Source organism: Haliotis cracherodii, unplaced genomic scaffold (genome assembly GCF_022045235.1).
Source record: "Haliotis cracherodii isolate W230 unplaced genomic scaffold, xgHalCrac1.p SCAF_15, whole genome shotgun sequence".
NCBI classification, from domain to species: Eukaryota; Metazoa; Mollusca; class Gastropoda; order Lepetellida; family Haliotidae; genus Haliotis; species Haliotis cracherodii.
In genome coordinates, this window is record NW_027266270.1 from 14149218 (window position 1) to 14175490 (window position 26273).

General features: G+C 39.6%; 1 protein-coding gene across 1 annotated transcript; it reads left to right on the plus strand.

Annotated features, from left to right (window-relative positions):
• The first annotated feature begins 7413 nt into the window (after nucleotides 1–7413).
• LOC139461833 (uncharacterized) lies at nucleotides 7414–25670 on the plus strand. Its single transcript, XM_071243312.1, has 10 exons — nucleotides 7414–7499; nucleotides 9584–9782; nucleotides 10716–10767; nucleotides 11545–11621; nucleotides 13918–14025; nucleotides 15366–15494; nucleotides 17164–17264; nucleotides 18385–18578; nucleotides 19486–19575; nucleotides 22526–25670. Exons 1-10 carry the CDS (start codon nucleotides 7497–7499, stop codon nucleotides 22899–22901), a joined length of 1329 nt encoding a protein of 442 aa, XP_071099413.1. The 5' UTR covers nucleotides 7414–7496; the 3' UTR covers nucleotides 22902–25670.
• Nucleotides 25671–26273: the final 603 nt, after the last annotated feature.

Sequence of the window (26273 nt, forward strand, 5' to 3'; positions counted from 1 at the left end):
AAATGAGTCTTCTATATGCACACTGGAATTAAGTAACATGAGCGGAGTTGCAAGACATCCACAAGACACAGGGGACTGAACCAATCCATTAAAGCCATACTAAAACTAAACTATAGCTGTGTGGTTTGGACGGGTCATGCAATGTTTTTGGTCGGTAATATCAAACTTTGGCCAAATGCGGCCACGAGCGTCGTGGTGAACAGCTTTGGTTACCCCTCCACTGACTGTAATAAGTTACTTCTCCTCGGCTTGTCCCCAACACTGTCTCTTAGAATACTGGACCTGTCTAGCACTGAGACCAGTGATTTGTTTTAGGAAAGGAGAAATCGAATGGGGTTTGATGGAGATAACACATCGTTCATGTATTTGTTACTAAATAGGCATTATCGATCGGAACATAAGATATAATCGATATGGACGAGGGAAGTTCGTATTTGATATTATAAGTGACAATGTGATATATATATTATATTGACTATTAAAATGCTGTTAAGAATGCCGTATTTGAGTGATGATTCATTCATATTGGTCTACTTTCATTTCGATGGTGCCATAAACCAAGTATATGACCAGCAGTTGACACTGTTAAGGAGTGTTTGTTTGTTTGTTTGTTGTTTAACGTCGCACTCAGCAATATTCCAGCCATATGACGGCGGTCTGTAAATAATCGAGTCAGGACCAGGCAATCCAGTGATTGACATCATGAGCATTGATCCACGGAATTTTGATACGATGACATGCATCAACCAAGTCAGCGAGCCTGACCACCCGATCCCGTTAGTCGTCTCTTACGACAAGCAAGATGTTGCCAATGAGTTGACAGGGCTAATTGATGCATGCCTCATGATAAAACTGATAACATCAGCTAGATTCAAAGGTTTGAAAGATAGACCGTGGTCCGCCTTGAAGATCAACCTACACTCTATCAGTGCCACTCAAGCTGCGAGTTCCTGCGTACAATTGATACTTCAAAAAGAAGAAGATTCATTTCAAAACTTTGTTAGGAGATTGTCCTATGAAATCATGAAAATACGTTATAAAAGGCGCAATAATTTAAATCTACCTATGATATACATATACACAGTCATCTGTAGACCTCACGTGAAATTATTTTAACTAAAATATGAATTACAATAATATTCAACATATGGATAAATATTTCCATGACAATTGCATCGAAAAATATTTCCATGACAATTGCATCCTGAGAACCCGTCCATGTTAAAGGTAATTCGGTACAGAGCTGGCCAGTTTGGCGTCACACATGGACATAAATTCCTCGGTAATTGCACTGCGGTGTTTCACGTTAATATTAATGATCTAATCGTTTGTCTAATGAGCCCCTTAAGTGATAAAAGACCATCTGGGGCGGAGTGAAGTCAAATAAAGGACTTTTTAAAAATATTATTATATGTTTCTGTCTTGAGTTTAATTTCCACTTATGAGAAGAGTTAAATAATATTATTTTTGTAGGTCAGCAGCAGTGAACAAGGGGGAGAGTTCTGTGTTATATCATCATTTATTAACTATATTAGCCATCGGTCTGTTATCATTTAACCTTGTATAAACATCAGCTATCCACATGTATATAACTTCCTGCATTACACTTTTTTGATAACTGTGCTAGTGTCTACACCGAAACGTCGCATTCATTGTAATAACGAAGTTGTATATCATAAACTACCTATCTTGTTCATCAAAGAATTATGCAGCAATGTTTTGACAGTAGATAAATGTATGTCTTTACACATAGAATCATTTCTATGTAGAACAGTACATATGCGCAAATGATTTAACCAAGGCCAAGACCCTGAAGATCCGGGTTAGAAAAGGTCTTCGGCAACCCAGGCTTGTCGTAAGAGGCGACTAACGGGATCGGGTGGTCAGGCTCGCTGACTTGTTTGGTGCATGTCATCGTATCCCAATTGCGTGGATCAATGTTCACTGGATTTTCTGGTCCAGACTCGATTATTTACAGACCGTCGTCATATAGCTGGAATATTGCTGAGTGCCGCGTAAAACAACAAACCAACCAAGGCCAAACATAAAAGTAAGAAAAAAAGTAAGTATGATAAACGAGACTATTGGATGAGTGAGTGAGTATGGCTTTTAGCAATATTCAATCACTATCACGGCGGGGGACACCGGAAAACGGGCTTCACACATTGCACCAATGTGGGGAATCGAACCCGGGCCTTGGACATGACGAGCCAACGCTTTAACCACTAGGCTACCCGACCGCCCCCAAGAATATTGTACATGTACAAGAACACCCACGTGGGGAGAGTACAATGTCTATCTACAACAAAATGTAACAGTAAAATGCACCAGTTACAAAGTTTATAGATACTAGTATGCACAGACACAATATATGATGTATGGATATTTGTAATGCGCTGTATGCCATTCGTTGACACGTGATCAAAGGGCTAACAGCGTGCTCAGTCTTCCATTCAAAAATATATCCACAAAAATATACATGATCCCAAACGTTTTTTTGTTTTTTGTTCAGTATATGTACAGAGAGAGAGAAAGAGAGAGAGAGACAGAGAGAGAGACAGAGAGAGCTGATGACAACACGTAGCGTCGCTTACAGGTGCCTGTGATTTGGCCAGAATGACCCGACTGAATAAGTGAATATATATTAATCCTCACCCCCTAATGGTCTAACTATATGACAATGGTGTGAAAAAGAAGAAAACAATATATCTGTCCGGGGGTAGAATAGGTCTTCAGCAACCTATGCTTGCCGTAAAAGGTGACTATGCTTGTTGTAAGAGGCGACTAACGGGATCGGGTGGTCAGGCTCGCTGACCTGGTTGATGCATGTCATCGTATCCCAATTGAGTAGATCGATGCTCATGATGTCAATCACTGGATTGTCTGGCCCAGACTCGATTATTTACAGTACGCCGTCATATAGCTGGAATATTGCTGAGTGCAGTGTTAAACTACAGCAACAACGAAACAAACAAATATATCTGTGGTTGATAGCATGACAAACGTTTCTAGCAGTCGGGTACACTGGCATACTGTCTGCGATGCGGGTCACGGGTTGTAGCCATCCGATCCTCATTTAGTCCCCTCTTACGGCAAGCATATAGGTTACTGGGGACGTATTCAAATCCGGACTCCCCATGGGGAGTAACGCTCGAAGATATGCTATTATCAAAAGAGCTGTAATCGCTTTGATGCAGACATTTACTATAATGGAACCGCATCAGAGCGCGGAACTAAGGCGATCGTTTTATATTTGAGGAAATCGATATGAATTTGTACACATGCACCTGTGGTTGATAGCATGAAAAACGTTTCTCGCAGTCGGGTACACTGGCATACTGTCTGCGATGCGGGTCACGGGTTGTAGCCATCCGATCCTCATTTAGTCCCCTCTTACGGCAAGCATGTAGGTTACTGGGGACGTATTCAAATCCGGAGTCCCCATGAGGAGTAACGCTCGAAGACATGCTATTATCAAAAGTGCTGTATTGCTGTTATTCGCTTTGATACAGGCATTTATTACAATAAAACCACATCAGAGCCGTGGAACTAAGGCGATCGCTTTACATTTGAGGAAATCGATGAGATTTGTGTTATTACTTTAATGGCGCCCATGCATAGTGGTAGTGATAGATCTATTAATGCTTCTCGCATTATCGAAGTAATCCCTGGAAGAGGCGAGCGATGGCGAACAGGGATATCGATAATGGAAGAGAAATGATTTAAATTGCGAGAAATAGATATGTTCCACCGTAGGATTATCAGTGGTGGATGAATGGATATCGATAGATAGTGGAGATATGATATCTCTAGAACTTGGCAGGGCGATTTCTACCACTTAATGTCGTTCATAGCTCAAAGAACTAAATCGGCTTTGAGATAAATGAAACAGTAGTCGGTATATTAGGAAACACAACTTCAACCACGGATGTCGTCTTTGAAGGGGGTACTATTAATGTCGATTGTACTGAACTTTCAACTCAAAATAACGGCGAGTCTTCAGTTCACGAAGTATGCATTACAAATCTGAGTGTCTTATATTTTACGAGCGTTTCAATCGACGCCCAGTGGCCCAGCTGTGCAATGTTAATGTCTCTACTGGCTGACTAGTATGTTATTCATAATCTGTTCTTTCTTTTTTAACCATGAGACTAAATACTCTTTTACAGGTAAATATCTTATAATGAAAAATAAGAAAATGGCATAGTGTCATCCAATCGTGTTAGTATTACCACGGACCTATATAACCTTATACAAGTCCGTGGTGTTACGAGCGTACTGTTCCACTTAAACTTTTGAACAAATTACAATTAGTATTACGAGGTGAAAATGTGTTTTCGATGTTCAGCTACAATCCTGTAGATTTGTGGGCGCTAAATTGAATTTGGAACCAAACGCGCAGCTCAAGAGAGAAAGTTTCGATTGGTAGTTGATAATTATATTAACATTAATTCTGGGATTGGTTATCTCCCATTAGTTACATGTCTCATTGGTCACACACCTCTATATTTCCAGTTGTTACACAGCCTGGGCCGGGAGGAGACCAGGATGGGATTAATTAAGACAACACCTATATATATTTCTACTTTCTCATGATCACTCTATTCTAATACAGAGAGAGAGAGAGAGAGAGAGAGAGAGAGAGAGAGAGAGAGAGAGAGAGAGAAAATATTTTATTAAGATGTCATGTGCAAATAACATATACAATATAAACAATTATCATCGGTATTGCACCCAGCCTTTACAGGCTTATGTGACATCGTATGTACAATAAAACATGTATAAAAGTATCCAAGTAAAACATTGTAAGCTTTTTTCTTACATTGTACCATCATATTTTCTTATTCCAGCAGCCAAGGAACTGTCAATTTTGTTGGACACCATATTTTAACGTTATATGTGCATATTGAGATCGCAAATTACCAAATGGCGGACTATTTTTAGTACAAAACGTATGGTAATACATAGGGTAGACCAGTCAGTGCCTTCAGCGATGACCTATGTTGTTTTAAGGTGACAAATGGGACGTGTAACTGGGAAGTTAACCTGGGGTTTTATCTGTAGCTGAAACAATGTCACGCAAGCACGCAAACGCACGCACGCACACACATACACGGTCGAACCCTGAATAGATTCGATGGAGTTATATATACTTCTGACAGTGACTGTAGACAACAAGTGCTTCCTGACAAGCACTGATACCATACAAGACTGTCTGTTATAGAATACCTCAAGAAATAATGGATATGAATTATGTATACTGACCTTAGAGACTTGATTGCCTGAACGTGTGCGGAAGGCATATGCTGCCAACATCTTGTAGGAAATCTTCACGTCTGCTCGGAATAGTTGAGTCAACGCCTTGTCAATGTCTAGACGAAATGGCCAGAAATAACACGTGTCTACAACGGCATAATGTGTCAATCAGTCGACATTAATTATTTACAATTCCTTTAAGCAACCGTTTGGATGGTTCAGTTTAAAGGACCATATTTTCACATTTTGAGTGCATGCCGCGCGTCAAACTTGGTTTTGACGTGGTGGCCTACGATTGGATGTCTGGTCAGGTTAAGTTCGTGCAGTTGCGTGACCATGAACTCTGACCTAAGTTTGCGCGAGAGCTCGTGCAAGTTTGTCACCAGGGCCCTGTTCCCCAAAGCGATCTTAGTGCTACGTTGATCGTAGGCCTGTGATGAAGTATGGGAGTTACGACCAACTTAGCACTAAGATCGCTTTGTGGAACAAGTTCCAGAACATATATTATAGTTTCCTGTCAGACAAATTGAAACACATTCACACAGAATTTAGAACGCGAGGTGCGGGAGGTCAATACCGTTTTAAATAATTTAAATAATAGTTAACAACCAAAATGTAAATAATTAATGTTATATTTCACAATTTCTTTTCCTAAGCGACTTTGAAAATATGGATCAACGCCCTTTGTCTGGTCTGTTCTTTACCGTGTCGGGATCGGTTGGTCAGGCTCGCTGACATGGTTGATGTATATCATTGTATCCCCATTGCGTGGATCGATGCTCATGATATCAATCACTGGACTGTCTTGCCAAGACTCGTTTATTTATTGAACGCCGTCATGTTGCTGGAATACTGCCGAGTGCGCCTTTCAACAACAACAACAAACTTGACTGTGCGTCCATACATCGAGCTGCACGTGATATTAATATTCTCTTCGCTTGTCGCACGTGCACCAGGCTATGTGTGTGGCTTCTTTTGTTTTATAATGCGCGCGGTGTTCGTTAATTGTTTGTTTAGTTTGTTTGTTTACCATCGCACACACTGATACTGACCTGTAAATACTCAAGTTGATATTATGAGGAACGATGTGCTCCCGGGTATGACAACTCGCAATCAGCCAGTTCACCTATCAGACCACCCGATACATTAAGCCGACACGATAAACATAGGTTGCCTGGGGCCTATTCTATTTTGGAATCCTGATGATTGATATACCTGATAACTGAGGTTGGGTAAGATTTGATTTAATGTCGCGTTCACGATTATTGAACTTATTAACGGCGAGTGTGCGTGTGCCTGTGCGTGTGTGTGTGTGTGGAGGGGCGTATACCAGTTCTGACTAATGCCGGGAATTCCAACATACGTTACAATTTTGGTACTTCTTGTTACCCGGCTCAGACTACTGCGTCTGGTTGGGGTATCTATATTAAAATGCGGCATGGTGTCTGTATCTAGATGGGCTAGCATTTAGACTAATACTTGATCCCGGAAATAAAGTTATCTTATTTAAGAATATATATCTACCAAAAAAAAATCTTTATCCAAATGGAGCCCAGAACAATGCACGATTTCAGTATAGAGATGAAGCAATCTAGACTTGCTAAATCCTTCTAGGCTTTTAGTTGTATTCATTTTTTATTTAATCTCTAGCGTATGGGACTTATTTCTTTTCCGAATTTCCCAATTTTATTATAAAATGTTAAATCCACTCTTTTCTCAAAAGGTTTTATCCGCGCTTGCGATTCTACAGGCAAGTGACGCAAATATACGTTTTTACTCCGAAAATGTTTATCATAACAAAATCTTCGTATATTCTTGTGACATTACATATTTCTTCATAAAATACCAAAAAATGTATTATATAATAATTTATATGAGCTTTAGCTAGAAACACATTTATCTATATTTTGTGGTGGAGGGAAATTTGAGACGACAAACGCAGCGTTTTGTCTCCTGTGTGTTGGAAACAGATGCACACTGATCATGAGAAATTGGCCATTCAATAGACATTAATGTAATTGCTACGCTGTTGTAGGATTCTGAAATGTATCCATTATCACGATTATTTATGTCTCTCGGGGCAGATTGTATGACCGCTTCAATTATTAATCGGATCTGCGCATGTCAGACCGGAAGTTTACGTATTTGCCTTGGTTTCCGAAATTCGTTGTTGCATCTCTTGAGGACTCATGTTTTACGCAACACCTCTACGCTAAGGAATATTGATTTGTCGTTACATAATGGTAAGCCCAATAAGTCATTCCATTTGTGAAAATAAGTCCCCTGTAATGGTGCTAGCTTTTATTTGTGCTAATTTGTCCTACAAAGGGAACATCGATTGCACAGATCATGTCAGAAGTGTTTGACGAGTGACAGTGACAGCTATGCCCCAGATGATGTAAAACATTTTCTTGATTCGTCGTATTATAAATAATTGCAATTTAACAAAGACACTGTTTCTTAATTACGTGGTTGTTCAATCACATTGCTCGTTAGTTCAGGTCAATTTTGGAAAAGTAATGCATGATAAGGCTTGGTTTGTTACAAGGCCTAGTAGCAGACATGAGATGGGCCCTCACTTTCGTAGATCCTAGTAGGTTGGAGAATTCTCCTCAGCAACAAGAAGACTAATTTCATTATCCTGTTTATCATTATTGATTACTGGGAACAGTTACTAATATTAAATAATAACACTCTTAGGGAGGCTAATGAACATCTAGGCCTATAACATGACGACTAATCAATGTAAGGAAATATTGGGTTTTTATTGTTTATGCCACACTCAGCGATATTCCAGCCTTATGACTATGGTCTGTAAGTAATCTATTCTGGACCAGACAATCCAGTGAGTGACATTATGTGCATCGATATTCACAATTGGGATACAATGACATGCATCAACCAAGTCAGCGAGCCTGACCACCCGATCCCATAAGTCGCCTCTTACTACAAGCATGGGTTGCAAAAGTTAAAAGGAAATAATACAGTTGCCTTTAAAAAATAATATATTTTTAATAGTTATCAACGTTCAAAATTAATTGGGGCTCTTGTGCCCTTGTTTGCTGCTATAGTATTGTCCAGAATTGTTCTTTTTTAAATTAATACAGTTATGACAAGGGCGCAATGCATAATTTCATAAAGAGGTCATGATTGTGAGTCTCTTTAGCAAGTTGCAGGTATTGCTTATAGACAAGTGACCTGTGGACATTTCGTGATAAACAAAATGTTAAAAGATCCTAAGATGATATGTCAATGTGGCTGTCTACGATAGATTGATGTGTACTGGGGTCTATGCACTAAAGAGGACTATCAAGACACATATTATAATTAAGCATTGAACACATTTATGAAATGTTATACAGTTATTATCACAAATATGTTGAACATATTTTTCAACAGTGCTCACAATGCAAGATCTGACCCAGGGTAGAATAGGTCTTCAGCAACCCATGCTTGCCGTAACAGGTGACTATGTCTGTTGTAAGAGGCAACTAATGACTTGGTTGATGCATGTCATCCCAATTGCACGTATTGGTGCTCATGATATCAATCACTGGATTGTCTAGTCCAGTCTCGATTATTTACAGACCGCCGTCATATAGCTGGAATATTGCTGAGTGAGGTGTTAAACAACAAACAAACAAACAATACAAGGCTCATCATTTTCACAGATAGACAGTTACTTGTTGAATATTCACATCCACCTCAACTGTGGTTATTGTAGTGTATTTGTAAGACTGTACATCATGCTCAGGTTCTTGTACGACCCGCACCTGACTTGGGAGGAATATCAAGCAAAATGACGTCTGAACTGAACCATGATTTATTCGTAACTGACCACAGGTACATGGTCATGACGTCACTCCCAATGCTGGGGCTTGTGAAGTATGATGTAGCAGACATGTGCACATTGGCGCTCACAATATGTAAGACCGCCTCCGTGGTCTAGTGGTAGAGCGTCCGCCCGGAGAGCGGAAGGTCCAGGGTTCGATCCCCGGCCGCGTCATACCAAAAGACGTTAAAAGATGGTACTTGTTGTTACCCTGTCTGGCGCTCAGCATTAAGGGGCTAAAACAAGGACTGGTCGGCTCGGAGTCAGTATACTGTGTCTGAGTGAGGTATTCATGTTAAACTGCGGCATGGTATCTCAGTGAGCTAGCACTATAAATCGGCATCAGTCCGGACTAGTACAAGCAGCCACACAAACACACACATACATGCACATCGCTATGTAAGTGCAATAATCTTGGACGCGACGTTAAACCCCATTTCACCTCACCTCACCTCACAGTATGTAAACATACTTAACACAACATCATTATTGCAGGCTGACAAGAGTCAAACTGTTGATTCTGGTTCTGACTGGGATGATGAAAGCACACTGGATTTCACATCACCACGGCAACAGAAGAAAGTGCCCCTACAATCCTCGTACCAGTCTGCACAACAGCATGAGGAAGACAAGTCCGAGATGAGTGAAGCCAGACCCAAGCCCAAGGAGAGGACCACGGGGAAGCAAGTGAATGGTGAGAATATAGTTGTACTCATCCCTTGCCATGTAGGGCATGTGTGGGTCAGCCGTCCATGGTGCCACAATTTGCTGTGCGGGTTCTAAACTGCTGATGAACTCTCTTTATAAACCTACTGCCACTTTTGCCTATTGTATTGTAGGTATCTTCCTATCACTTAGTAACCTCTTGGAAGGTTTTACTTTTTCGTAGTAAGACCTCAACCTAGGTACAAGGTTTTACTTTTTCCTAGTAAGACCTGGTATAAAGTTTTCAGTGGTAGAAACTAACTGTTTTAGTCCACTAGTCCTTATAATGATAACACATAGCAAAACCCTTTAAAATGACAAATTTCTACTCATCCTTATGATACCTTAACAATTGGGCAGTTTGGCAAAGACTACGGGACTAGTGCCAATTTCTAACACTGGGTTTTACTTTTTCCTAGTAAAACCTGGTATGAGGTTTTACTTTTTCCTAGTAACACCTGGTATGAGGTCTTACTTTTTCCTAGCAACACCTGGTATGAGGTTTTACTTTTTCCTAGTAACACCTGGTATGAGGCTTTACTTACCTAGTAACACCTGATGAGTTGAGTAGTAGATGAAATTTGTACTTGTCCGATGTTCTAAAATTGAAGACAAGAAATGAAAGTTTTTCATTTTCATTATGGATGATGGGAATCGAACCTGCAACTTCGCATATCGTGTTTAGTTTTGTAACCACCGTTTTCCCACTGAGCCATTGGGGCAGGTTAGGAAAGGTTGTTCAATTTTAAATGTCATGACTTCAGTTTTATATGCATGTTTGCTTGCGGTTTTACATTTTCAACTTACACCTCGGAGTCATGTTTTATCTGTAACATAAAATGTGATGGTAAGTTGGCACAGTTGTTACCGGTACATGGTCTCACGCTGTGACTTTTATTGATGCTTGTATATTTACTTTCAGATAATGGAGAGACAGGGCAAAGAAATTCAAATGTAATCCGAAAACAAAGAAAGTAGGTTGTATTTTAAACACATTTTTATTTAACTATCAACATCTTCACTGTGTCATGCTGTTGTTTATGTTGGTAAAACGTTCGTTTGTGGTAGAATACTGTTTTTGATTTATTTGATTCTGTGAGGTAATCTAAGAAACATCTGTTTGAGTGTTTACAAGGAGATGGAAGAACTTTTAAAACAATTTTATGGTGGTGACATAATTAAGTTGTTCAGTACTTGGTTAATAGCTTTGCTTAAATCGGAAAAGCTGAAGAAAATATATACCGGTAGTTCCATTTTCAAAGCTTTTTGTACACTTATAAGAATATAGAAGAAGAAGAAGAATTTGAATTATTTTTTCTCCACCTTACAACCCTATTTCTTTACAAAAGAATAATCAAGTTTCATTTTTATTTTTGTTTCGAGAACCGGCCAAGGTTTTTTAAAAAGATCTGTTAGCCAGCTAATTAATGAAACTTATTATTGTTTACCAAACATGCCATACTATTTTGATAATCATTATGGTCATGTATACAAATTGTTTTGTTTGATCATGTTGATATCTGACGTATGACAAAGTAATCATAATTTATGGGTAACAACTTCTTTATTTACTGTAATGGTGATGTGTCGGTATAGAGTCTTATACCATTGTCAAGCAAAGTTCTTAAATATACCCTTTATGTTTGGCATGTCACTTATTTTTGATTTTGAGCATTTTCTTGTGATATTTTTGTGATGAATATTAGTTCTATGTCAGTATTTTACAACTGTCACCTGTGTTTGTGTGGCAGTCTGGCCGACACCTCACCATGGATCCAGTCGCACCCATCTGACAACCCACCTTATGACTTCAATCGGGCACTTGAAGGTAGATATCACAGATCAGTTTCATACGTCAGTAACCATGGTAACTGTCACAGACAACCCACCTTATGACTTCAATGGGGCACTTGAAGGTAGATATCACAGCTCAGTTTCATACGTCAGTTACCATGGTAACTGTCACAGACAACCCACTTTATGACTTCAAGGGGGCACTTGAAGGTAGATATCACAGATCAGTTTCATATGTCAGTAACCATGGCAACTGTCACAGACAACCCACTTTATGACTTCAAGGGGGCACTTGAAGGTAGATATCACAGATCAGTTTCATATGTCAGTAACCATGGTAATTGTCACAGACAACCCACCTTATGACTTCAAGGGGGCACCTGAAGGTAGATATTACAGATCAGCTTCACATGTCAGTATCCATGGTAACTGTCACAGACAACCCACATTATGACTTCAAGGGGGCAATTTAAGATAAATGTCACAGATCTGTTTCACATGAGTAACCATGGTAACTGTCACAGACACCCCCCTTATGACTTCAATCGGGCACTTGAAGGTAGATATTACAGATGAGTTTCACATGTCAGTAACCGTGGTAACTGTCACAGACAACCCACCTTATGACTTCAAGGGGGCAATTTAAGATAGATGTCACAGATCTGTTTCACATGAGTAACCATGGTAACTGTCACAGACAACCCCCTTATGACTTCAAGGGGGCTCGTGACTTGAACAATGGGGACATGAAGAACACGATTGTTGCTTTCTTGGACAGACGAAAGGGACAGTACTTGACAGATAAACCAACATACAGACCTAAATTAGAGCATTCTTGACCGAAACTGCCGATACAGACGATTTTGAAAATGTGACAATGATGAGATCGCATCGCGACAAGACACTGACTGATAGAGTTAAGCAATGTACAAGAATGCTGTTTGACCATGTGACTGACAGGTTTCCAGACAACGAATTGTATTCTGCGTTTGGAACCTTTGACCCAACAAATTTCCCTGACAAAGCTAGTGACCTAGCGACCTATGGGAACGAGAGTATTTCTAGGTTGGGTATCCATTGTGGCAGCAGGCGACACGGACATACCCCCATCGACAAAGACCAATTAGAACGAATGGGGAATATTTCGGCCTTTATTCTTCAACAACTACAGACGGTTGACATATGGACAGCTTCTGGGTAAAGTGCATGCTTCCAAATTGACCGATCAGTTTCCAAATATTGTTGAGCTCATGGAGATCGGTCGTGTACTGCCTGTGTCGAGCGTAGAATGTGAGAGGGGATTTTTGAAACAAAACCTCATTAAGATGCGCCTAAGATGTAAATTAACGGCGGAGACACTGGACAGACTTATGCGTATATTGCTTTGTGGACAAAAACTGACGGATTTCGACCCAACACCGACAGTGCGACACTGGAAGGCTTAGATGCAACAGACAGTTTTACATTGGACACTGTTCCATAGCCAAGTTAGTTAAACCAACATCACGATAGGTTGAAATTGTATGTTTTAGATCTATGTGTCGTTGAATTAATAAATTGTATATATATCATGTAGATATATCATGTATATATATGTTATGAAAGTGACACTTGAGTTTATTCTTTTATTCATGCATGAACATCCAGCACCTCAGATATGAGGTGGGCGTGGCCAAATGCAAATGTACGATTGGCTAAGACATATTACCGAATCCCTGAAGTTAACTGACTGTTGCCGAAACAGGCTGGAGTTACTTTTTGGTTGGAGTAACAAGTCCATGCATATTCCAATCAAAATTGCGCAACAAACTTGACATCCGGTTTGTAAACAACATGGATTCAATGTGCAGATTTCAATCAACTGCAGGATTTGCAAAGTATGTGGGCGTTGACAGGTATTTTCCAAATCTTTTCATGTTTTGGATCACAGTTTGATTTGATGGACTTTGTGAGGTAAGGCCCCTTTTATCACAATATAGATCTTTATTATCGTCAGATCGTCTTGACTTGGCGCCGCCATTTTGTTTGATGCAAATGCAAGTGATATGAGAGTTGGAACCTGATTGGTCAATAGGAGGAACATAGAAGTGACATAACTCGTAATAGCCACTGGTGGCGCTATGAACGAGCCAAAAATTTCCCGTGTATTTCGACAAGGGTGGAAACTGGACTTTTGTAATCAGTTAACACCCTTGCCTCGGGAAGATGTATTTCACTGGGTGATCAAGCATGTTCCAGACATGACTCCCCTGTTTCTCAGTGACAGGGTGATGTATGTAAGACTGTCGGCAAGGAGCATGAGATGACCAGTTTCCCCTTGTGTTGTACAGACGAGGGGAGGCAGGAGGACAGCGGTCAGCGGCCTGGCCGTGGCAGGAAGGAAAACACCTACGATGTCGCCCCAACTCCACAGTCGGTCAACCCAACAGGGCGTGGAGGTCAGTGTCTTCTTTTTATCTGTGTGCCATCACAACTGAGTGAGTATGGTTTTACGCCACTTTTAGCAATATTCCAGCAATATCAAGGCGGGGGACACCAGACATGGGCTTCACCCATTGTACCCATGTCGGGAATCGAACCCGGGTCTTCGGCGTGACGAGCGAACGCTTTAACCACTAGGCTACCCGACCGCCCCCCATCACAACTGAAATCCTCTGCTTGTGTATTTTGGGGGTGCATGGTGGCAAATCTCTCACACCTGCAGTAAATGGGAAGGACATTATTCTTTAACTGTGTGTTTTTTGGACTGTTATCTGAATATTCTGTAAATATAGGACAACGACAATTACAATCTTTTATTGTTCTTTAAGCAACAGACCCACATGCATTTACACAGAGCTCCAGATAAGCTTTTGGTGTTGTGGGTATTTTACACATGCAATATTTTGATGATAGGCACAAGTTATATTTTTGTAGCGTATTTGTAAAGTTTGTTGTGTATTTGATACACTTGGATTTTATTTTACTGCATATTTCTGCATTTCTGATGCGTATTTTACGCAGATACGCAGCTTATCTGGAGCTCTGTTTACAGATGTAATATAATGTACACTGGTGCCTGGTTATGACTTAATAGTCTGTATTTCCATGGATCTTAAACATATTGTACACACATTTTGAAAGAATAAATATTGTTTTCTTATTGTTACATCATTTCATTGGGGACAGTGCAAGAGTACATGTTCTACAACTTCTAACACATAGCATTCAATGCAAAGAATATTCTTTGTAAGTTAGGATTTTCATATCATTAGGATTTTGAAACATGTTTTTGTAAAATGACCATCTTTTGGTAAAGTATTTCAATCCAATTTTCTGCCAACATCAAAGATTTTAAGTCGTCTGAGCAATTTTACTTAAACGAAGAAACAAGATATGTGATATCACATTAGTTGATTATTAAACAGATATTTAAATGAATATCAGTGGTAGAAACATTTTTATAGTGATAACATATAACAAAACCCTGAAAAAGGGCAAATTTTTAACTATTGGGCAGTTTGGCAAGGAATACCAATTTCAGGAAGTGCCAATTTCTAATGCTGTATATCAAACATGTTAATATAAGTTTCCTGTAAGACAAAGACTTGTTGAAGTACTATTGAATAAAATGTTATAGCAGTGTTAGACATGGACGCTAGTCTGCAAGTATGGGACAGTACAAGTCATGAATTTACCATGGTTGATATCTCTTAGAATCTAGGTGTTGTGTGAATCTATGGTCCAGCACTAGATGTGGCCAAGTTGGGTGAACTCTGTTACTGTCCTGTTTGTGTAGGTGGTGGGGGGTCCTGGGACGACTCTGATGCAGAAGAGAGGACGTTACGCGACCTGAACGCCACGTTGAAGAAGGAGAAGAAACGAGAGACTGAGGAGAGAAATCGAAGGAAGAAAGAGCAGAGAGATGGTGAGACACAGATAGCCGTCTATTTCTTCTCCTAGCGAATCAAACATCATCATGTTACAGAAGTTGCATGATGTTACAGAGGTTGCATGATGTTACAGAGACATTGAATGGTGTTACAGAGATTGTTTGATGTTACAGAGGTTGCATGATGATACAGGTTGCATGGTGTGACAGAGGTTGCATGATGTTACAGAGGTTGCATGATGTTACAGAGGTTGCATGATGTTACAGGTTGCATGATGTTACAGAGACATTGAATGGTGTTACAGAGATTGCATGATGTTACAGAGGTTGCATGATGTTACAGAGACATTGAATGGTGTTACAGAGGTTGCATGGTGTTACAGAGATTGCATGATGTTACAGAGGTTGCATGATGTTACAGAGGTTGCATGATGTTACAGAGGTTGCATGATGTTACAGAGATTTCATGATGTCACAGGTTGCATGATGTTACAGAGATTTCATGATGTTACAGGTTGCATGGTGTTACAGAGGTTGCATGATGTTGCAAATTGCATGGTGTTACAGAAAGTTTGCATGATGTCACAGATTCCATGTTACAGCAAGGTTGCATATTGTTACAGAGGTTACATGACACTGTTGTTCCATGACTGTGGCCTTGCAGGATTCCTACAACACTGTGCATGAGGCAATTAAAATACAACAACGCGTCTGGCTGGGCGCACTAAGCTTTTCACCTTCACTTACCTAAATGTAATATTAATCCGAAAGGTCTTGTATTATAAGTAAACATAGCAGTCAAACATCAGCATGTTTTTTAAACCAAATGTGTCCGCCATGTTTGAGATTACTATAGTGATATTTTTTACCATTTGTAAGCACACTTACAATTAACGACACCAGGACTGGACTGAATATTATTTTCCAACCAATCAGATTTATTGTTTCTAAATAGATACTGTTATAGCCGGCAGTGACAAGCATGGCGTCTGCTAAACCAAAGAAACGACAAATGCACATGGAAGCATTTTTGTGTCGTCTTTGGGTAAAAAGTAAAAGAATGATGACAGAGACGATCCCATAAATAGACCGAAAGACATTTCTGATGATTCAGTCGGTTCTGTAATACGTTATTTGAAGCTGCATACAGTTTAATCAAATAAACATTAAAACATTTCTTGTGAATTAAAAGTTTTTATTGCAGTTTATACCATATTGTAGAATTAAGACCATTAAATTAAAGGACAGTACATGGCATTTAAAAATCATCATCAATTTTGCTTTGTTAGGGATGAGGCCCTCCAAAATTTTAGAAGGTCCCCTTTATTGACACCAAGGGGCCCTAAGGACCCATTGGTTGATGGAAGCTAGGAGCAACACTGCATGATGTTACAGATAGGTTGCAATTTGCAGAGAGGTTGCATGACATTACAGTGAGTGAGTGAGTGAGTGAGTTGGGCCAACAGTGCCCCCTGACATTACAGGGGTTGTATGATGTTACATGTCGGTCACATTTGCTGCCATGATTTTCTTGGAATGACATTGGATACAACAGTAATTTGTTACAAACCAATGTCTCCCCCACTTTTAGTGTTTTGGATTCTGTTCAATTTAAATTGTTTTGTTTCAGTAAGATATGTTCAGTTTTATTTCATGAGAAAACAAATGTAAACCAGGAGTTACCTAGAGTTTTTTCCTGTAACAGAAAGGTCACAGACCTCAGATCTCCCAACCAGCAGGTCAGACAACATGAGAGGCAACCAAGCCTACAGCAGTGGCCGCAGTCAAGGGAGACGACAACCACAGGTAATTCTTGAGATATGAACACCATGTCAACACAGGTAGTCCTTGACATGTCAACACAGGTAGTCTTTGACAAGTCAACACAGGTAATCCTTGACATGTCAGCACAGGTAGTCCTTGACAAGTCAACACAGGTAGTCCTTGACATGTCAACACAGGTAGTCCTTGACATGTCAACACAGGTAGTCTTTGACAAGTCAACACAGGTAATCCTTGACATGTCAACACAGGTAGTCTTTGACAAGTCAACACAGGTAGTCCTTGACATATCAACACAGGTAGTCCTTGACATGTCAACACAGGTAATCCTTGACATGTCAACACAGGTAGTCCTTGACATGTCAACACAGGTAATCCTTGACATGTCAACACAGGTAATCCTTGACATGTCAACACAGGTAACCCTTGACATGTCAACACAGGTAGTCCTTGACATGTCAACACAGGTAGTCCTTGACATGTCAACACAGGTAGTCCTTGACATGTCAACACAGGTAATCCTTGACATGTCAACACAGGTAATCCTTGACATGTCAACACAGGTAATCCTTAACATCCTTCTGAGAAAGTCCCGTGTTGTCCCGTGAGTCAGATAACAGTTCCACAGTCTTGTAAAGGTGCCTGATGCTACGTGGAAAAACCTGGCTACAACTGAAGATGATTCTTCTGTTTGCAGTCGGCCAATAGCGTTGTTGCATTTGGCTTCCGTCAGTCCTGGCATGTTTTGGCTGTGTACATGCTGAAAGATTGTGATGGCATGCAAATAAAAACCCAACAAGTGATGTTGCACGTGCATGTCATGTTGGTGTGTTTTGGCTCTAGGCTCTCACGTGGTTGTATTTTTGCAATTTTTCCATCTTTTCACCAAATTTCTACAGTACCTCATTCTTTCCACACAAATCAATCCCAGTCCATGCAGAAATGACCAAATGATTTTGGGTAATATTTTTTCTATGGATGTCGGCAACACTCAGATATTTACGATTTTACTATATTTGCATTTCTTTTTTTGCAGAGTATATATGGAACAGTGTGATTTGATCATTTACGACAGAAGCTTGAAATACTGACGGCAAAAACATGAAACAGTAATTTTGATTGTAAAACATTTCCTATCTTCCAGCAACATGACCAGACATATGAACAGGACGTGCCGTATGAAGATGTAGCACGACGTGACGGCATGATGCCACATGCCTCCCGTGATGTCACGTCACCGTACAGCGCTCGTGATGTCATGGTGGACATGCCTGGCAACAAGTTTCTGGATGAGGCTAACCTGCTTCCTGTCGTCTTCCATGATGAGGAGGGAGCAAGGTCAGCAGCTTTCAATAAATGACACATTTTTAACCCTTTAATTTTCATCACTGAAACATTACGAATGCACCCCATGGGGAATCCAGGTTAGAATAGGTACCCAGCAACCTCTGCTGGTCATAAGAGGCATCAAAATTAACCAGTGGTCAGGCTCGGTGACCTGGTTGTGTGTCGTTGTTGCTCACAATATCAGTCACTGGATTGTCTTGTAGAGGTTTGATTATTTAAAAGTCATCGTCATCTAGCTGAAATATTACTGAGTGCGGCATTAAACAACAAACAAACGATAAATAGGATCGGTTTCTATTCCATCGAAGTCAAGAACTTTGTCAAAGAACAAATTGTGATGCAATTTTTGTCAAAGTTTTTGACAGCACGTTACACAATCAAAAACTTGGTCAAAATGGATTTTGACCAAGTTTTATATCAAAGTTTTTGATAGTCTAACAGGGCTTCAGTAGCAGAGCCATTAGTGATGTCATTTGATTAAGACATCATGGTAATCAATGATGTCACAATGGTCTGTAAAGCATTGTGATGCAATTTCTCCGTAGCATGCATCCAGGGCCCAAAGATGGCTAAGTATTTATGGACTGAGTAAACATTGTTGTAACAGCATCTTGTTCTGTTCTATTTGTCAACTACAATTCATATATTTATGTTTCAAATTGCTTCTGAAGTCAAAATTTACAATGATACTATATCTCGTGATACATATCAAATTACGTCTGAGTGGATCGCAAAATATTGTGATACACTTTAAACCTCCAATACCCATCCAGCGCTGTCATGTTTGTCGACACATATCACCAATTTATTTAATTAAAATTTCTGTTTGGTATAAGTGTGTATGTTAAGTAAGTTTTAAAAAGGGTTGTATGTTGTAGTCGGACATGTTGTGTTGTAGGATGTTGTACCACTTCCAGCCGTGCAACATGAAGTTGTACGAGGTGCCCGACTCCGAGGATGCAGCCATCATGCCAGGCGTGGCTGACAAGTAAGTGGTGAAATGGGGTTTAGCGTCTAATCTAGGTTTAGGATTATTGCATTTATATAACGACATGCATGCACGTGTATATGTGTGGCTGCTTGTACTAGTCCGGACTGATGCTGATTTATAGTGCTAGCCCACTGAGATACCATGCTGCAGTTTAACATGAATACCTCACTCAGACACAGTATACTGACTCCGAGCCGACCAGTCCTTGTTTTAGCCCCTTAATGCCGAGCACCAGACAGGGTAACAACAAGTACCTTCTTTTAACGTCTTTTGGTATGACGTGGCCGGGGATTGAACCCTGACCTTCCGCTCTCCGGACTGACACTCTACCACTAGACCACTGAGGTGGTTAGTACATAAACAAGACTTTAATAGGTGCATATGCAGCCACAGAGGTTTATCACTTGTTTGGCTCTGCTTTTGACTTGTAAATACCAACGCTGGAGCAGCTTAGGCAGCTCCCTGTAATTATAAATGGGGATGCAATAAGATTTTGTCTGAATTTGATTGTCACCACACTTTGTTTTTGAAAGCCATGAGGTGCTTGGACATCTCAGACACGTCATAGCTTGTATATCTCGTTATGGCCCTGGTAATATTTTTTGACAAATTGACCAATCATGTCAAGGTGAAGATTCGGGTAGAGAATTGGTCTTCAGCAACCATGCTTGTATCGTATCCCAAATGTGTAGATTGATGCTCATGATGTTAATCACTGGATTGTCTGGTCCAGACTCCATTATTTACAGACCGCCATCATATAGCTGGAATATCGCTGAGTGTGACATTAAACAACAAACAAACAAACAAACATATCTCCAAGTAGGAGCATCAACATGTGGTCACATTTTTACTTTCATTAAAAGTTAAGCTCACTGGAAAGTTTTTGTAAGGCTGTTTTGCTTTTTGTGTACTGAATGAACTTTGTTTGTATGACATGTTTGTAAGAAAAAGAACCCATGTTTTCAACTAGAAATAATCAAGCATGTGATTGGCTGAAATTGAGGGTCAAGGTCATTAAACCGGAAGTGCATGTAACCTACTTATCAAGGCAGCTAGAGGCGTGGGACTTCCTGTTTTAAAGTCACACTGCATAAGACATGTGTTTTCCTCAGTAGGAAGTGATGTCATCAAACCAGAAATGGTAATAACGTTCAGATTCATATACAGTGTATGTAACAAATTGAACATTAAATTATATGGAGGAAGTCTTGAAAAGGTCTTGAATTTTGTGACTGAAGTTCTGTATGAACTCAATTATGATAAGTATGGTTAAAATGTGTCAAAATGCTGCTGTTGGAGGCTTTCAGGGAGTATTTTCTTCAATATTGAACACGGACAAGCTAATTTTCTCAAGAAATGTGAGAAGTGTCGGAAAATGTGTCTCTCTCAGGCTACGGTATTGCCGATGCCACATTATAGTTTTGTTCACTCACCCTTAGGAAACATAGATACAAACAGTTCAGACATATTGTTAGAAAAAATCTTGAGTCATTAAGTTGCTCGTAGTTAGATTTTAAGTTGCTCGTAGTTAGATTTTAGGCCTGTTTCACTCTCTGTGAAGAACTTGCTAGTGAAAGAAAGAATATGGCTCGTTTCCAGTCAGATAGATTTTTAAACAAAATTTTCATTCCAATATTCTAAGGGCGGTCGGGTAGCCTAGTGGTTAAAGCGTTTGCTCGTCACGCCGAAGACCCGGGTTCGATTCCCGACATGGACAATGTGTGAAGCTCATTTTTGGTGTGCCCCGCCGTGATATTGCTGGAATATTGCTTAAAGCGGCGTAAAACCATACTCACTCACTCACTCACTCCAATATTCTAAACCTTTCCATACATTTAGAGGGGGCACAGGTGGCCCAGTCATCTGAGGCGCCGAGATTCGCTGTGCAGAGTTGCGTCCCTTGGGCACACCAGAAACCTGTGGTTGTGGGTTCGAATCCCGGTTTGCCCCGATTATGTTTCTAGGTTTGTCAACACCATACCCGTACTCGTTGGTTTCACCGAAGTGGTTAACATCTGAGACCTGCATCACTTCGGGCTTTCCTCCCACATTAAGCTGACACGCCGCGATATAACTGGAATATTGTTAAAAGCGGCGTAAAACCCAACTCACTCACTCACTCACCCATACATTTAGAAGTTAACATTTCCAGGAGACTAAAAGGACTTTTATCATTCAGCATCCTATCAGTTACATGTCTTGGCCGACACAGCTGAAAATACTTATATGCACCAGTCGGTAATTATTCTATTTAGTAGATCGATTAACCATTGTTAACTAGATATCAGTAAGACATATTTATGTAGTTTATGCCAGAAGAAACAACCAATTTTGACCAATGTAACCAATTCTTTGGAAAAATGTTGATGCACGCCATCACACAGTGGTAGAAACTAACAGTGTTAGTCCACTAGTCCTTATAATGATACCATATAGCAAAACACTTAAAAGGGCTAAATTCTACTAGTCCTATTGATACCTTAACTATTGGGCAGCTTGAAAAGGATGTCAGGACTAGTGCCAATTTCTAACTGTCACATATCAAACAAGTTTTCCAACCAGTGACCAAGACATACTCATGCTGACCTCTGACCTCTGACCTTTGACCTCTGACCTCTGACCTACAGTCTAAACGATATATTTCGAACCCAAACGGTCAGCTTATGCACTCATCTGTTATGATATTGTTAACTTGGTATTAAATGTGTTCTGAACAATAAGCACTTTAATAATTGAAGTGGTTTCTCATCGGTTCCCGGTTCACCCCGATTATGTTTCTAGGTTTGTCAGCGCCATACCCGTGCTCGTGGGTTTCACCGAAGTGGTTAACGTCTGAGACCTGCATCACTTCAGGTTATCCTCCCACATTAGGCTGACACACCGAGATATAACTGGAATAATGTTAAAAGCGGCGTTAAACCCAACTCACTCTCATCTGTTTCAGAGCGGAGATAGTTATGCGGCGCCTGTGGCAGGAAGTGTTTGGCGGTTTACGGCTGGTCACTGGTTTCTTCATCATCTTCATCGTTGAAGCGCTGAAATTCGTCTTCCACCATGTGGCTCAGCCAATCATCATTGGGTTACTAACTGGTGTCGGAGACTTCTTCATCAAGCCGCTTCTCTCTCTGACCTTCAGCCTCATCTTCCAGCCGATCATTGTGTTTTTCTGGAACATGTTGACAGGTGTACGCCATCTGTCGCAACCCGTGACTGACATTCTACATGGCGTGCTTACACCCATTGCAATGGTTTTACGCTCATTTCGTCTTTTTGACATCACATATCAAAATTCTTCGAATCGACCCATTCGTAATGTGTAAAGGCAGCGCTGACCCTATGTTATTTTTGTCTCAGAATGTACAAAATGTATTTCATCTCATAGTTTTGTTTGTATTGCAATACATCAAAAGAAATACTGATATGCAAGTATTGAGTACAAGTACTTAATTTATTCAAGATGAACGGTTTTATGTTCAAGATGCCATACTGTTTTAAAAAAATTCAGTGGTATCTCAGATTTTTTAGCTTGTTATGTTTGTTCACAGCCATTGTTATATGTAGTCCACCAATGCAATTTTTTTTATATGTATCCTTGTAATAAATAATGCAAATATGTCTGGACACAGCGTCAGTGTTGTGCCAAGGTTCTGCTTTGGGTGGATGCCACTCTCCCAAACAGGTGACTGAATCAGAATCAGTGTTTGAAATAATTTTAAGACCCAACAAGACAGTTGGGTAGGTGACCCAAAGTGTTGACTTGTCTTTTGCATGGCTTCAAAATATCCTGCCCGCGCTCATGCATTATATATTGACAAAATCGCTAAAATCTAAGAGACAAATAGTCACAGTTAAAATAATGCAAACAATTACTTGAGAATCTACAAGGAGTTATATTAAAACTGAATACGTAAGTAGTCTTAAAATTATCTGCCAGACAGTCGGGCAGGTGAAGTCAAATTTTTTGCAGCCCGACAGAAAAGTTACCTGGCACGGGCAGACAGGCAGGCAGTTTTTTCGGACACTGGACTGAATCATTAAAGGGGAACTAGGATTGGGCAAATTAGCTGTCCTAGGTCATAATTTGATTTGGGTCTCTTGATATGTCAGAACCCCCAAGATGTAGATGTGTTTCGGATAACATGTTCCCAAAATGTAGGCAATATTTTGTTCTTTTTTGTTGAATTGTTTTTTGATATTGGTTGCAATGTATCTTCATATGGTTGGTCAAAATAGGTACAGCAACGATAATACCCGGAACATCTGATTTGTTTCTGAATGTAAAATATTTGTTTCTTGATGTTTGTTTCCAGCTGTGATAAAAACATTGGTGATGCAGGTGAAATAATGGGTTTGTCAGGTTACCTTACCTGATGAGCACTTTAGGTGTTGCTTTTCACTGATGTATCGATGGATCACACATTTACATCTGACGAAGCAATACACAATATGCCGACCCATGTATTGATTCAAGTTTTTAGAAAGTAATGTTTATAAAGTTTTGCAATAATGTTACCTGATAATCGCTGGAGCTAGTGCTACCTTACAGACATTTCTCATAAATATGTTACAGATTAATATGTATTACCGTATTCGACGTAACATGTAGCACCCACGACGATATTTGCTAATATATTGGCTAGTGAACAATCACATTTAGCACCCCTTCCGACTGAATGTACACAAGACTTATTTATTCATGTATAATGCGTGTGCTATATGCATCCTTAATTATGGAAATCAAATTCTGGAAAAATATATCCGTCGTATATAAACATTTCAGGCTGTCAGCATAAACCATGAAATTTTACGATCTTTCAACTCTGTTTTTCACCAAAAAAATATTCTAATAAGAGTCCACTAATTCTAATTTTTGAAAGCGCCCATGTCGCCTATATCGCATACTGTAACTGTGACTCCAGTATCATGATATGTATCGATACATGGGCTTGGCATATTGTGACATATATTACACATTATGATACACTTAGGGACCAGTTCAAAAGTTTGATGTGAAATAAAAATATTAATTCGTTAAATTTAGGAGTTGGGGGTTAATTGCCATGCAGGTTTTCCATCCGACAAAATCAACTTACCAGATTTCTGTTTGTTATATAGTAACTAAACTAGACAAACACTCTGATCTTATTTTATGTATATGCTGCTAGGAGTCGTCATTAGATACATCCGGTCTTTCTGTGAGGTAGGGTTTTGTCGTTGCCGGCACGGGTATTAAGTCCTTATGCACTGTGTAATGTAGAATGGCAGATTTGGTCTACCAAAACTCTACACAAGATTTTCAATACCTAGATAATAAATGTCAGTTGATAAAACAGTCTTATAAAGAAGGGCAAAACACAAGGATGGATGACAAAAGTGGCCACTAAACTCAGGAATTCAACATTTTCAGAATTAAGTTTGTCGGGTGGGGTTTGTCTCAAAACTTAAGGAATTTAAAAAATAATTATCCGACATCAAATTTTCGAATTGGTCCTGTATTAACGATGATATATTATGTTTCATGCAGTGGAATCAATTGAAGTAACAAGGCCTAAGGTCTAAGTACTTCACCATTCCTTACCATACAATGATGTCCCTTTGTATCTGCCTTAGTACATGACGTGAAGATCCGGGATAGAATAGGTCTTGAGCAACCCATTCTTGCCGTGAAAGGCGACTATGCTTGTCGTAAGAAGCGACTAACAGGATCGGGTGGTCAGGCTTGCTGACTTGGTTGATGCATGTTATCAATCCCAATTGTGTGGATCGATGCTCATGATAACACTCACTGGATTGTCTTGTCCAGACTCGATTATTTACAGACGGTCCTTTACAGACCACCGTCATATAGCTGGAATATTGCTGAGTGCGGCGTTAAACATCAAAACAACCAACCAACCTTAGTACATTATCTGATAATGTGAAACATTTATCGTGGCACAGCTTACTGTGAGTCAGCAATAACTGTATATTACAGCCCACTATTATGCTATTCACTACGACACTCAGCATCATATTACATTATTTGTCGAAGGCTTTTCCAACATATTGAAGACATCTTGTAAGAAATTTGTTATTTCATTTTTATGTTTTGAAATCGTTTTTCGAAATGATTTAATTTATTCGTCACAAGCTGTTTTTATGTTATTTTATTACATGCATTTTGAAATTGTTGGTATTTGTTAATTTTTCACTTACCTGGTTTCAGTTGGTGATATTTTTATTAATATTATTAATATTTTATTACGCTCATATTAAAAATGTTTGTGTTTTGCAATATTAAATAAATAAATGCATAATGTGTGAAATGAGAATAATTGCTCATTCAATTATTTTGTATTATTTTACAAATGGTTTTGTCTAGAGGTGAGGCATGGTATATATTGTAAGCAAAGTTTGTTTTGAATATCACTGGCTATATAATCAGTGTACCGGGAAGTTTTATTTATTGAGTATGTACTTCAGTACGGATTTGTTGACATGGTATTTCCGGTGTTACATGCTCACAGTAATATCTTTGTGTTGGGGAAAAAACCATCAAAACACTTCATCCCTGTGTATAAGACGACCCCCCTTGAAAGCCACCTAATTCTAGATACGAAAAACTCGCCTTATGCACAATGATATATGGTAATGATTGCCCTAAGTATGTACAGTCGTGCCCCGCTTATACGGACTTCAGATATCCGGAAACC

What these genes read in the sequence shown, in the direction of transcription:
- LOC139461833 (XM_071243312.1), top strand. An exon ending in CTTCAATCGGGCACTTGAAG is followed by an intron (nt 11,622 to 13,917) that starts GTAGATATCACA and finishes TGTGTTGTACAG; the next exon opens with ACGAGGGGAGGCAGGAGGAC. An exon ending in ATGCCAGGCGTGGCTGACAA is followed by an intron (nt 19,576 to 22,525) that starts GTAAGTGGTGAA and finishes CATCTGTTTCAG; the next exon opens with AGCGGAGATAGTTATGCGGC.